We start from the raw sequence: 14027 nt of genomic DNA on the forward strand, positions 1-14027 counted from the left end.
TCCGAGTTCAACCCACACACCTCTCAAATGAAAAGTCGACACATGCCTTCAATCCCAGAGTCTGTGAGTTTGAGACTAGCCTGGTCTACGCAATGATTACCAGCCAGGGCTACATAGTGAGACTCTGTCTTTAAAAATAAATGTGAAAGGTAAAAACCAACTCTAAATACTGTCCTATGACTTCCATAGTGCATGATGATTCACAGCACCGCTCCAGACACATATCATACACAGACGCATAATAATTACTAAAGAATTTCCTTTAAAAACACATACCCTCAGTGTCTAAACAAACCAGCGAAGAAAGGTATCTTTGTATTTGGAAAATGAGAGAGGCATTATCAGACAGACAGATCGGAGTCGCCATACCAAGATCAACCTCTACTGGAGGCATGCATGGCCTTGAGCAATTGAACCTCTCTCTGTAAGTTTCACCATACACTGATGATGATGTTCTCTTTAGATGATATAACAAGTATTAAATCATGTGTGTCAAAGATTACTGACTAGCATTTTGTCCCCTAGCACAAGTTGTTAATCAACCAGTAAATAATCACTATTATTTCAGCCTTATCTATTTGGGTGACATTCATATTAACTATCCAAGTATAGAGAAGTTGTATGCTTTTCAAAATGCAGTATTTCTTAGGCTATCAAAAGATACTCCTCAATGACTAGATCTTCATGGTTCAATTAAGCACGGAACAGTTTTGAAAAGATATTTTAAGGTATCCTTTACTACCCAAATTCGTAAAGGTAAGAAACAAACGGCAAAAGCTCATAACTGGTCCCAAGGAGAAGTAAAAATAAGAGAGCAAAAGTCACTGTCCTCTCTAGCCTAGGCCTTGAGACATTTGGATATCCCAGCCATATTTTTAGTACCAACCACCACTTAGTTCTTTGTGATAGAGACAAGCAGCTAGAGTCCATGTAGTATCGGAATACCATATAGCCACTTAGCTATCTCTTTATATTAACTTGTATTGACTATCCTATATACTTTTCTTTCACTTCATTTAGTGGTTTTCATCTTGATAAAGATAGATTTTATAAAGTTAAAAATATTCTGAGACACAGGATGCTGGAAAAAAAATGCCAAAAATAAAAAAACTTAGACAAAATGATAAGATCCACAGACACGATTCTAAAAGGAACCGAATATTCATCATGCAACACCACACATAGAAACAAGCCACTTACAGAGTTACCATGCATCCTCATTTCATAGGCCGCCTGTCTTGGATTACTGGCTACATGACAACCTGGTGAATTTCTTGAACCCAAGGCATGAGGTGTTAATATTCCAGTAGGAGTAAAAGCTGGTTGATCTCTCTAAGATAAAATAAAAGTAAAATTCAATTATAACACAGTTAGTGACAGGCAGCAAAGAGGATAATGGAATAGTCCTCATTTTAAGTGCTTTACTATTAAACTCACTGAACACCCCTAGATTTCCAAAAACATTACAAGGTTACTTATACCTTATAAGCAATGGTCTATAATACTTAATAACTTGCCCTAGAGTCATTTTAAGTCTCATATTAAGGCTTGTTCACAATTTTAGAAAACACACAAACTATAATTCAGGTGAGAAAAATAACAATATACATATTTTTAAAAACAGTAAAACAACTTTTATTTACTCATACTGTTACAACTAGGCTTTTTATTTCTTATTAAGTAGAACTATAATTAGGGCTTTAACAGCTATGGCTGACTGATAAAGCAGATATTAACAGAGAATAATATACATGATAGAAATCATACATGTCTCTCTCACAATCTAAGTGCTTGTGCATTTTATGTCAATTTGACCCAGCTAGAGTCATCTGAAAAGAACGAACCTCAATTGAGAAAATGCCCCCCACAAAATCCAGCTGCAGAGCATTTTCTTAATTAGTGACTGATGGGGGAGGGCCCAGCTCATTGTAGGTGATGCCACCTCTGAGCTGGTGGTCTTGGGTTCTGCAAGAAAGCAGAGCTGCATCAGCTCTGCCTAGAGGTGTAGTGGGTAGCCATCCCAGCATTGGCCTGGAAGTTCCAACCCCCATTGAGGCTTCAGTAATGATCACGCCCACAAGGCGGGGCAGAGGAGGGAGCGGAAGACCGAGGAGCAGGAGGAGGGGGCGCTCCTGGTTCCAGGACACGGGACGCAGGAAGAGACCGAGCAGAGTTCTCCAGAGAACACCGCCGGATTGCCCTATACCTTTGCCAGACCCTACAACTTACCCCTTCATTTGTAAGTTACCCCACAAAATAAACCTCCCTTTTAACTACGTGGAGTGGCCTTAATAATTTCACCAATATCTGGCGCCCAACGTGGGGCAAATTCCAAAGGCCCAGGCGGCTCCCTCCCTCAGCCTCCCGGCTAGCGGCTGGCGGGCACCTAAACCCGCCTGCAAAGTTCCATTTAACCAGGGGACGCCTACACGGTCCCATTCCCGAAAAAGGGAACAGCAAGTCCGGTCTCAGTTCCCTGGCTTAGCCCCCAAACCAGCGAAAACCGCTGTGAGTGAGGCATTCCCACTCCTCCCTGAGTGCCGGCTCCCCGCCACCTTGGCTCCTGCCTTCAGCTGCCGCCAGCCAAGGTCGCTAGCAAGCCTTGCTTTGGAGCTATACCAACGCCTCCTGCTGGCTGAAAAGTGCTACTGCACCCCCCAAAACCACGGAAAGGTAAGCTTCTTTCAAGTAAAAGTACTTGATAATTTTACACCTTAAAACTGACTAACAAATCTTGAGTAATTCTTGTAATATGGCTGACAACATTACCTCATAAGAATTTAAAAACCTTTTTGCCTGTATGATGAATGACATTTTCCTGGAAATATACGACCTCCCTAAGACATATCTGGCCTGTACCATTTTGACATTCATTGTAATAATTCACACAGTGTTCAAACACTGGTTTAATAGTAAGAACAAAGATGAGTCATTATTGGGACTGATACAGGCTTTAAAAGTTAGCAATGAAGGCTTACAGAAAAAGATTCTGTCTATGGAATCTGCTGACCAGGACTTACATAAAAAGATTCTCTCTCTGGAATCTGCTAACCAAGATTTACAAGTTTTAAAAGATAACAATGAAGGCTTACAGAAAAAGATTCTCTTTCTGGAATCTGCTAACCAGGAATTACAGGTTTTAAAAGATAGCAATTAAGACTTACAGAAAAAGATTCTCTTTCTGGAATCTGCTAACCAGGAATTACAGGTTTTAAAAGATAGCAATGAGGACTTACATAAAAAGATTCTCTCTCTGGAATCTGCTAACCAGAATTTACAAAACAAGCTTGTACCCAAAATTGCTTTTATTGATAATAAATATGAGTATTTAATGGATAGAACACTAACAGTCCTTAGGTTGTTTAGGTAGATGAGACAGAGTTATTGTCACCTATGCTTGTCACCTCTATAATTATGTTAGTTAGGTTATCCAGATTTATAAATACATAGGTCAGATGGACAGGTAATCTTCAACCACTTCATGGACCTAGAGAATATGGCATTTAAATAATTTAGAATTCTGTTGACGTGAGACACAATTGCTCCTGGCAGCACCAATTTGATCCCGAGAGAATGTTGGGCTTCTAAGACATTTCCTTTGGAAGTTTGTCTTCTTGGCACAAAATGGCCTACTGGGCAAAGAACTGCCCTTGCCTCAACTGCTGACAGTACAAATGCTGTCCTTTCTGGACAAGTGGGACACAAGGAAAGCGACCACTGTACTTTGCCAAGACAGGGTAAGATGGTCTTTCAGAATTCCTGCTTCTGAAATGGTCTGTCAGATACTCTAGGCCTGTAGCCAATTTGAATGCACCAACGATACTGAGAAACGTTAGATGACTGTCCAGGCTGCTAGCTGTCTCTGTCTACTCTTGCAAGACTCCCGAAAGTTGCTTGCGTCCTTCTCCCATTTCTCAGGTATTATTATATTCCTTCTCAGGTCTTTGATGAGGTTGGAGATTAGCAGTTATAGTTACAACTTAGTATATATACATATATAATATCTTAGATAGAATATATTATGTATTAGACTCAGGTTCTTTAGGATAGGATACCTTTTGGAATGATCTCTGTAACATGCCACCTACCCACGCTCTAGACTTCCCTGGATTTTACTATGTGTTTTTTGCTTGATATTGTTTGCACTTATTGTAATTCCAACTTATCTAAGTCATTATCCCTCATTACTCCTGGACAATATTTGATAACCATCTCTTTGTGTATAGTCTTGTATTAGGTTAGAACTTTCTTATTTAGACAAAAGGGGGAGATGTAGTGGGTAGCCATCCCAGCATTGGCCTGGAAGTTCCAACCCCCATTGAGGCTTCAGTAATGATCACGCCCACAAGGCGGGGCAGAGGAGGGAGCGGAAGACCGAGGAGCAGGAGGAGGGGACGCTCCTGGTTCCAGGACACGGGACGCAGGAAGAGACCGAGCAGAGTTCTCCAGAGAACACCGCCGGATTGCCCTATACCTTTGCCAGACCCTGCAACCTACCCCTTCATTTGTAAGTTACCCCACAAAATAAACCTCCTTTTTAACTACGTGGAGTGGCCTTAATAATTTCACCAATATACAGGTCCCTGCCTTCATTGCTTCTGATGATGAACTGTTTATGTGAAACTCTGAGTGAAATAAATGCTTTCCTAGTTGCTTTTTGGCCATGGTGTTTCATCATAGCAACCCTAAGACAGTGCTCTTGAATCCAAATGCAATGGTAAGCAACTTAACATTTCTCCCTTTAGTTTCCAGATACTGCTCAGTTCTTATAAAACATAGAACAAGTAACAAGTTTGAAAATCCATCTGGTAAAGAAAAAAAAAAAGTGAAGTGACTATAAAGTATTACACAATTGCATAAGACAAGCAGCAGCATAGTTAAAAGAAAGGACTGATCAATACTAGGAGCAAAACCAACCAGGGAGGCCATGCATATGACAGGGGGGCACAACAAAAGCAGGAATACAATTGGAAGTACAAATGAAGCAAACATTAAATAGCACAACAGGTGAACTTAGAAGATAGCAGGGGAAAGCTAGATGGTCAAAATTAGACCAAAACCAAGACAGAACTGAATTCTGAAGAGATTGAGGAGTCTGAGGAGATTTCAGAGCAAGAAAAAAAAGTTAAGAAGGTCACATTCTAAGAGGATTAGAATCTGACAAAGATGAGGGAAGAGAAAATGTGTACAGTAACTTCCAAAAAGATGCAAAGGGTCAGCTATTCTTATTCAAAAAAAAACATCTAATTGTTACAAACAATTCTAATAGCTGCCCACTTCCTGTCCATCAGGTAGAACCCCAGACTCCAAAGCTTAGGAAAGGCTTCTTTAAAAATGAACCAGTCACCGGGTGGTGGTGGCTCGTGCCTTTAATCTCAAGCACTTGGGAGGCAAAGCCAGGTGGATCTGAGTTCGAGGCCAGCCTGGTCTACAGAGTGAGATCCAGGAAAGGTGCAAAGCTACACAAAGAAACCCTGTCTTGCAAAAACAAGCAAGCAAGCAAGCAAGCAAACAAACAAAAGAAATAGTGACTGTGTATAATATCACATACAAATAGTCCTTTGCACTTGGAAGAATAAGGCAAGAGGGTTAAGAGCTCAAGACCAACTTGGGCTAGACACATAGATATATTCTCTATCTCAACACACACTCGCACACATGCACACGTGGACCCCAGTATTCTTTTGCTAGCTCTAAGACAGCAGGCTGGATATGGACATTCTTGCCTGAATAAGGAAGTTATTGCAATGAATAATGTCCCCAAAAAAAGTTAAGCTATGACCAATCTCATGAAATTAATTAAAACTCACCTTCATCCTCTTTCTTTTTTCTTTCTGTCGTCTTCTAAAACTGTCCTAAAAGTATAAAATCCACATATTCTGTCAAATAATTACACAAAAATGTCAGAGTTAAACATTAGCAGGAGTGATTTGAAAGACCATTTAAGTTTTAAAGGAAGATAGCAATAATCTGGATACCTAACTAAACTAGGCATCATACTATATATACAAAGCCCCGTTTATCAGAATTCTAGATGAGCAGAAAGACTGATTTTAGATAAAAATAAATTGTTCTTAAAGTTTTAGGATCTTAAAAATACATTTCAGGAAAAATGAAAGAACTATGACAAAGATCTAAGTTTTACACTAGATAGAATAAGCTTTTCAATATGGAGAAAATACAAATACGAAATCAACGAATATTAAATTGTTAAATATAATTACCATTTAAAACCTCCACAAGATACTTGAATAAAAACACTCAGTTACATACTAAAGGCTAACCACTCCTAACTCTAACACAAATAGCAAGCAAAAAAGAAGTGGGATTCCACAAACACTAACCCCTACTTCCAAAAAGTTATCCACAAAAAAGAGGGGATTCAGATTCACTGTTTCTTCTGGGCCAGGTTTATACACGGGGTAGGGTTCTTTCTCCCTGTTCTCAAAGGGCAGCCATGATTTCAACTCTCTCGGATGTGAGGCTGATATTGCTGCTCATTAACAACAGTCCATTCTACAGGTGTGCACACCCATGTTCAACAAAGTAAAACAACTAAAATGGCGATGGCTGCTGCTGCAGCCTAAACCAGAAGCCAGCAGGTACAGTACTGGTGGCCACCCTCAGTGCATTATTCTAAGCACAATGCAAAACTTTAAAGAGATCTGAAGTTAGTGCTTTCTGCCAGGAGAGGAGTTTTGTTGTTTTTCAAGACAGTCTCCTTGTGTAGCCCAGGCTGTCCTGGAACTCATAGATCCACCTGCCTCTACTGGAATTAAAGGTGTGCACCACCACACCACTCCAGCTCAGGAGAGGGGTTTAACAAAGCATACACCTAAGGATAAGGCTATGAAACCTCCAATGGTATGGAAACTGTTGATTTCTTCCTCTTTGATTTCTTTCTGTGGTTCTGGAAATCCAACTTAGGGCTTCTTCCATGTGAGTTAAGCACTCTACGTATTCAGCTATATCTTGGTAATGTCTTTTTTTAATTTACACCAGAGAGAGAAGTATAAGGGATTGTGTGTGCATGTGTGTGTGCGCACAGAAAAGTCAGAGAACAACTTGCCAGAGTCTGTTCTCTCTTACCATGTGGGGTTCAGAAACCAAATGACAGTCCATCAGGCTTGGCTGCAAGTACCTTTAGCCACTGAGCTATGTAGCTGGTTCCCTCACTAACTTCTCTAACCAAGCTTTCCTCCTCTCTCTCTCTTCAAAATCTAGGCTGTAGACTGTGAAATCTGTCACTCTTCAGAACTTCCTTGAGTCACACTCTTCACCTGGCTTTCCCCTAGTCTTGCTTCCAGCCTTTGCTCAATGTTACTGTTCCCTTGGGCCCAGTACTTGGGACTTCTTCACTTCTCTCTTCTCATGGGAATGAACACCTGCTCTCTTGGCTTTAAATAAGATCTATATGCTAATAACCAGCACCTCCCCTCCTTCAAAATCTCCATCTGGGTACTTTGAACTAAACATGTCCAAAATGGAATTCTTACTTCCACCTCTAAGACCTTCCTGCACCCTAACCTTTCTTAGAGGAGCTGTTCCAAACACTTTCTAGCTGCTTGGAAGTAGCCTGGGGTTATTCTTGACACCTCATTTCTCTTTTACAACCTGCATTTAGCCCAGTAGCCAGCCCTGTTGACACCACTTTCAAAACTCTGCCCTCCGTAGTTAATCAAAACAAGGCAGATAGAAAGTCATATCTTGCCAGTTTTCTATCCAGAATCATCCACTGATGCATAATAAAGCTAAGTTCTAAAAATGGCCTATAAGGGCACTAGACCTGGCCCTCCATCACTTTTTGGGACTTCACACTAATACTCTCACCTGCTTTGCCTCCTCTGCTCCTACCACACACTACTTCCTCCTTGCTGTTCAGTGTACATACAAGGCAGCTCCTGTCCAGAGCCTTGGCACTGCTGATCTATGGGTTTAAAGCGCTTCCTTTAAATATCTACATGGCATACTTCTCTACATTCTTCATGTCTTTATTCACACTCATTTGTCAGTAAAGCCTCACTGTGAGTTCTAGAACTGCAATCTTGTCATTACCACTTGTCCAGATACTGTTTCAGCTGCTTTTTGTTTTGTTTAGTTTTGTTTTGTTTTTTATCTTAATGGCATTTAAAACTCTACCACATTACATGGTTCAGCTGGTTACTGTGTTCGCTGTCCATCTTCCCCTAAAGAATGCAAGCTCTCAGAAGGCAGAAATTTTTGTCTGGTTTTATCTTGGTGTTTTGTTTTGTTCTGTTGCTGCCTTATCACTAGCAATCAAAACACTGGCTCAGGAGTGGGGATTTAGCTCAGTGGTAGAGCACTTGCCTAGCAAGCGCTAGGCCTGGGGTTCGATCCTCAGCTCAAAAAAAACAAACAAACAAACAAACAAACAAAAAAAACACTGGCTCATAGCTGGGCTCATAGTAAGGAATACCAAAGCTCATAAACTAAACAGCAACAATTTTGGCTTAATGGCTCAATTTTAATAATTACTAATGTATCCTTTTCTGAAGCCTTCCATTCTACTGTCTGATGAACATATGGCTCTAAGTAGTCACACATAAACAGAACAACATACTGCTGGTGTGAACCTTATTGATCTTTAATTTTTATGTGCTATGAACACCTTTATGAATGTATCAAAAGCTATAAACACATTTTCTAGAAGTTTCATAATGAAATTCTGGTATTTCCTGTTTCCATACACAGGGAAAAACAATATGACTTCAGGAACACCAAGGTCACTAGGTCAGTCAGAAATCATATTAAGTCTGAAACACTTAGGTAGAAATCAAATCCCTTCCCCTTCAATGCTAAGTTATCATCAATATTTAATGATATAGCATCTGCTAAAGCCACATAAAAAGACTATTCTTACATGGGTATTTTTATATCAGGCTGTAACAGAGTATTCGTTATTTTTTGTTAAGTATAAATAGCAATAAAGGGATAAAACTGTTAAGTGTTGAAGATACACAGTCAAACACACACACACACACACACACACACACACACACACACACACACACACAACACCCCAACTCCAAAACAGCTGCTCCAGTGGATACCTGAAGAAAACAACTCAGTTGGAAAGAATGCTTACTTAGTCACTTAGTCAACTAATATTATTACTTAAGAGAGGCCCAAGGTCCTAAAACTAAGAGAACAGAATTGTGGTATAAAGAGTTGAAGAAAACAGAAACAATACAATTATTACTTGCTGTTTGTTCAATACAGCCATGTGTCTTTTTACAAAATCAGCTTACAAAAGGATTGCTTTCTCTATAAGAAGCTACTATCAGCTTATTCCCCTATTCTTGTCCCCTTTGCTTCCCCTATAATCAATCTCCAATCACTCTGACTCCAGGCTGCTGCTGCTCCAGCCCATGAGCTTCCTGAGGCTTTACATCCCTGGCAAGGGCTAGGTGGCATTACTTAGTCACTCTAACCTGCAGCTTCTTTTCTACTTAGGGATCTCCTTCTACCTCTCTAGACTGGTTCCTCTTTCTTACTAATGGTCAATGTTTCCCAAGCTCTTACAGGGCACTTTCATTCCACACAAGCTCCCATAGAATTTCCCATTCCCACATTACCACTCATGGTTTAAAGTACCTCCTCCCATCAACCAAGGTCCTAAAATTGTTTTCAAAACTTTCCATGTCAGGCATCCCATAGTCCCTCATACTTTTCTCCAAAATGAATGTCAGTTGTATCTAGTCTCTCACCCCATCTCCTATACCCCACAGTATTTGCTTTGCTATCACAGTGAATGGAGTCAACATACACCAAACGCCTAGGATAGAAATCTGGACTTCTCTATACCACTTGCCAGTCTTAAATAATCAACTTCCAAGTGCTTGATTTTTTGGTTTAGTTCCTTCCTCTTCCTTCTAAGAGCTAACATCCTCCACAAAACCTACATTCTTCCATCATTCTTCCCTAGCTGAAGCCATCCGATTCATATCCTACACCTGGATTCCTAGAATACAAACTCCTAGGCCTTACCCTGTTTTTTAGAGTACAAATAGTTCCTATAAAACATGGCAGTCATATTTTAGCTAGTTTTAAATTTATATCCTAAATAAGATTAAGAAGAGAAAAACTGCAACATAACACAAATAATGTACAATACACAGTTCCACACAGCAAGGATCACAGCCTTTATAAAATAACCAAGTACCAAGCTTGGAGTTATGTAAGTGACGACACATTACAGTGGTATTACAACACAGACAGGTAAAAAGTACATCACAGCCTATGAGAGAGAGGAACAATTTTAGCTACTGCAATGTATTTACCTCATCATCTTTTCTCTTTTTAAAAATGCTATCCTCAACTTCACCAACTGCTAACATGATCATCTGTACTCTTTGCAGATTGACATAACCACTTTCTGTAAGGTAACCCTGTAAGTGATAAAATACATGTAAAATGATCTTCTTAGAAAACCAAATATTTCTTTTTTTAAATTACTCAAGAATAAACTTACCCCAGTTTTGTGTACCACGTTTTTGTATATGTTAACCAAACGATCAATTGCACCTTCCCTGCCACCAGGAGACAAACATTATTCATTAGGACCACTGGGCTCTGCAAAGTCAAGAAGGCTGACACAGTCATTGAACCATTCCACAGATACACATACCTAATCTCTAAAGACGGCAAGTGAGGAAGGAAATCATTGCCCACAAAAAAGCACATGAACACCCAGTCATCAATGCTCCTCTCCACATCAAATGGGAATGGTAAGCTGGCCATGGTAAGTTCTCTTTCCAGATACTACAACAAAAAGAGATGCTGACATCAAAACAATGAAAAGAACATGTTTGAGGAATGCCAGTTCCAATACCCACTGAAACGCACCTCTCGGAGGACATTCAGCCGAAGGAAGATAAACTCCCCTTCTGCACAAGGCAGACTATCTGCAAGTTCATCATGCTGTAAGAAAGACAGCGCACATTATGCCCACTCTAAAGCCTGCAATTTTTTCTAGCCACACAAATTTTAGTTTTTTTTTTTCTTAATGTAAGACCCCATTTAATTATTTATTTTAAGTACTAAATTCAAACAGCTTACCAAACCATTTAAAAATAATCACATCTAGACCAGAGGTAAGCAACTATTTGGTATGAAGGGCCAGCAGTGCATATTTTACTTTTGGGGAGACACATACAGATGAATATTCTTTTATATTCTAGAATATTTTTAAAACTCTTAGAAAATGTAAAAGGAGTTGGAGAGATGGCTCAGTGGTTAAGAGCATTTCATGTTCTTTCAGTGAATCCAAGTTCAGTTTCCAGTATCCACATCTGTAAGCTCACAACTTGTAACTCTAGTTCCAGAGTACCATACACATACACATGCATGCGTGTACCACTTAAAATAAAACCTTTAAAAGGAAAAAAATGTTTTAACTCATAGATGCTTATGAAAGTCGTGTTTGTCTTTCATCACCTATGTCCAACCAATGTTGGTATTTTGTTGCATATTCCTCTGGTCCCTACCCAGATACATGTAGACTACATTTATTCTATCTCCTGTCCAAAATCATATAGTATACTATATTTGTTTTTCACTTTCCCTCCAAGCACTCAATTCTTAAAATAGAAACACATGTAGAAGGTTTCCATCTAACCAAGTAAGCTCAAATAAATAGAAAATGAAAAAAAATATAACAGTGTCATGGTATTTAATATATTTGATTTGTAGTTCCCTTAAAAAAAAAAAAGAATCATTTGAAATATCTTCCATTGACAATTCACATTCAATGGGCATCATCATCTATGAGAACTTACCTTCACAGAAACAAAAGTTACATTGGAAAAATATAAAGTAGAAAAACAAGTATGTATAAGCTTGTAAATACAGGTTTATTTCACATTATTTTGAAAGCTGCACTTCTGTGAAATACGTTATGAGGCAGTCTGAATCGACTTGGTGGTTAACTGTACACTTTAAAATGGTTAAACAGTATACTTTGTGTCAGTATGCTTATTTTCCCATAATAGACGTTTCAAATGTGGTACTGTCCATGTTGAAGTTCTTACCTTTCCTTTCTTTTCTCTTGGCAAACCTTCACAATCCTTGACCTCATGTCCAAACTGATTACAAAGAGCACATGGTTTGGGTTTATTTGGTTTGAATTCTTCTCTGATTATGGTGAAATTAGGTTCATGTGTAGCAAGACCAAGCATAATGAGATCAGCTATCAAATGATAAGAGAAAAACAAATGAATGGTACTTTGGAAGGATCCTTCACCATAATCAAAGTACTACTAAAGGATGACACAAGAGAAAGCCCCACTGGATACATATTGTAGGCAGCAAAAATGAAACCATCATCCTAGTAGTGGTTCTACCTACACAGTCATTCAGAGACATGGACCCTGCCCGTTGTAAAGTCAGTGACATGATATCTAAAGTTAAAAAAAAGAAAGAAAAAAAAAAAAAACATAGAACAAAATTCCTGACAGGTGATCACTGATCACAATATAACAGCAAATCAACAGTGATTCCTTCTAAACTTAGGCAAGACATCTGAGAACTGTCAACCAACCCTGAAATACCCACCACACAGCAACCCACCAACATACTCTGGTTTAACCCAAGAATAGTAAATCCTCAAGAAGAAACGTACCATCAGCTCCACACAAACAATGATGAGTATTTGGGTCATGGTTAGGCTGGGCTAAAAAAAAAGGAGGCAAACATATTTATAGAAACATCATACATAACAGAAGTACCAAAACTTGCCAAGTATTTTCTAGTTAATGGCCTTTTTATTTGTTTTCAGGCAGTGCTGGGGATAAAATCCAAGGTACCCCACATGCAGGTAAAACTTCTACCATTAAGCAATATCCCCTGCCTGGGTTATGTTTGTTATAACATAGAATCAAATACTTTTGAATTTTACCTCTTTGTCTTCTAATGTAATCCATGATTTTGTGTTCTCCTTCACCAGGTACACTAGCATCAGACAATATAACCTATTAAAAAAGGTTTAATATGTTTAGTTTACCTTCCCAATTTCTACCAGAACAAAGAGGGAAGAACTGACTGCTTTAAGGAAAATGGAGATGATTTCATTAATGTGGTATTACTAGTTGGAAAAAATCTCTGAAGATGTGTGCTAAACACGAATACTACACCACTGATTAACTAACTTACCACATAGAATCAAAAGAATAAAAGGACTAGGGTCAGATGCCATTAGTACTACTGATCTGTTCACAGATTCTGACTACTTACTATCAAGGATAAAGTACCAAACCCAAGAGCAATCAATAAAAGATAGAGTTTACCAACTCTAATTAAAGGGAAACACACCTTAAGTTACAATTACAGAAAAGTTCACTCAATCTTTATGAGAAATATCCATTTGTAAATGAGTCACACAACTTTAATTTGCTACATTTTGATATCTATGACAAATCTTTTTCATTAAACTACATTCTTATTCATGTATTTTTAAAAATTATGATTCCCATTTTATAGCTTCTCATGAGGTGAGAGAATGAAATTGGTATTAAGAAAAAATTCAGCTATATAAAACCTGATCATGAAAGGTAACCCATTTCCGATAACTGGAAAGCTTCTCTTTTCTCTGACAGTCAACCTGCATTTTATGAGGAACAGGGATAAATAACACCAGCCATATCAGCACAGCCTCAAATGATCACTCTAATCTTTCTGAAGTACCAAAGTATGAAACTTACTGTCAAATTTTTCCACCCAGGGTCATTATTTAAACGATCAGCTATGTAATAGCGAAGGCATTTAGCAAGATTGTCCATGAATTCAGTTCCCTAAAATGATAGAAAGAAAGAAATTAACCTATCATTTAAGAGTTAGCAGCAGCTAGCAAAGCCTGAGACTACTTACTGGTGTAATACAGTTGCTGTCAAATCTTTCTTTTATTTCTTCTGGAGGAAGAAAGCCACCTAGACAAAAGAGGCAATGTTTTGTTTTCCCCATAAAAAGTGAACATTAAAGCAAAACAGTAACAAAAACATTCAAATATGAAA

At 38.7% G+C, this 14027-nt stretch overlaps 1 protein-coding gene across 2 annotated transcripts in view; it reads right to left on the bottom strand.

Moving 5' to 3' along the window:
• The window catches only part of Xrn2 (5'-3' exoribonuclease 2), a 78572-nt gene that overhangs the window by 50779 nt on the left and 13766 nt on the right, over positions 1-14027 (bottom strand). The window contains exons 5-15 of one of the 2 annotated variants that reach the window (XM_036184562.1): positions 13885-13943; positions 13719-13808; positions 12917-12989; positions 12641-12691; positions 12051-12208; positions 10867-10941; positions 10649-10782; positions 10493-10550; positions 10302-10409; positions 5811-5855; positions 1201-1332 (exon numbers count right to left, since the gene is read on the bottom strand). In XM_036184562.1, coding sequence (XP_036040455.1) covers positions 1201-1332; positions 5811-5855; positions 10302-10409; positions 10493-10550; positions 10649-10782; positions 10867-10941; positions 12051-12208; positions 12641-12691; positions 12917-12989; positions 13719-13808; positions 13885-13943 — 983 coding nt within the window. Of the gene's footprint in view, positions 1-1200; positions 1333-5810; positions 5856-10301; positions 10410-10492; positions 10551-10648; positions 10783-10866; positions 10942-12050; positions 12209-12640; positions 12692-12916; positions 12990-13718; positions 13809-13884; positions 13944-14027 lie in introns of those variants that run through there. The other variant, XM_036184563.1, reaches the window with a different exon arrangement.

The sequence above is a fragment of the Onychomys torridus genome, chromosome 4 (assembly GCF_903995425.1).
Source record: "Onychomys torridus chromosome 4, mOncTor1.1, whole genome shotgun sequence".
NCBI lineage: Eukaryota > Metazoa > Chordata > Mammalia > Rodentia > Cricetidae > Onychomys > Onychomys torridus.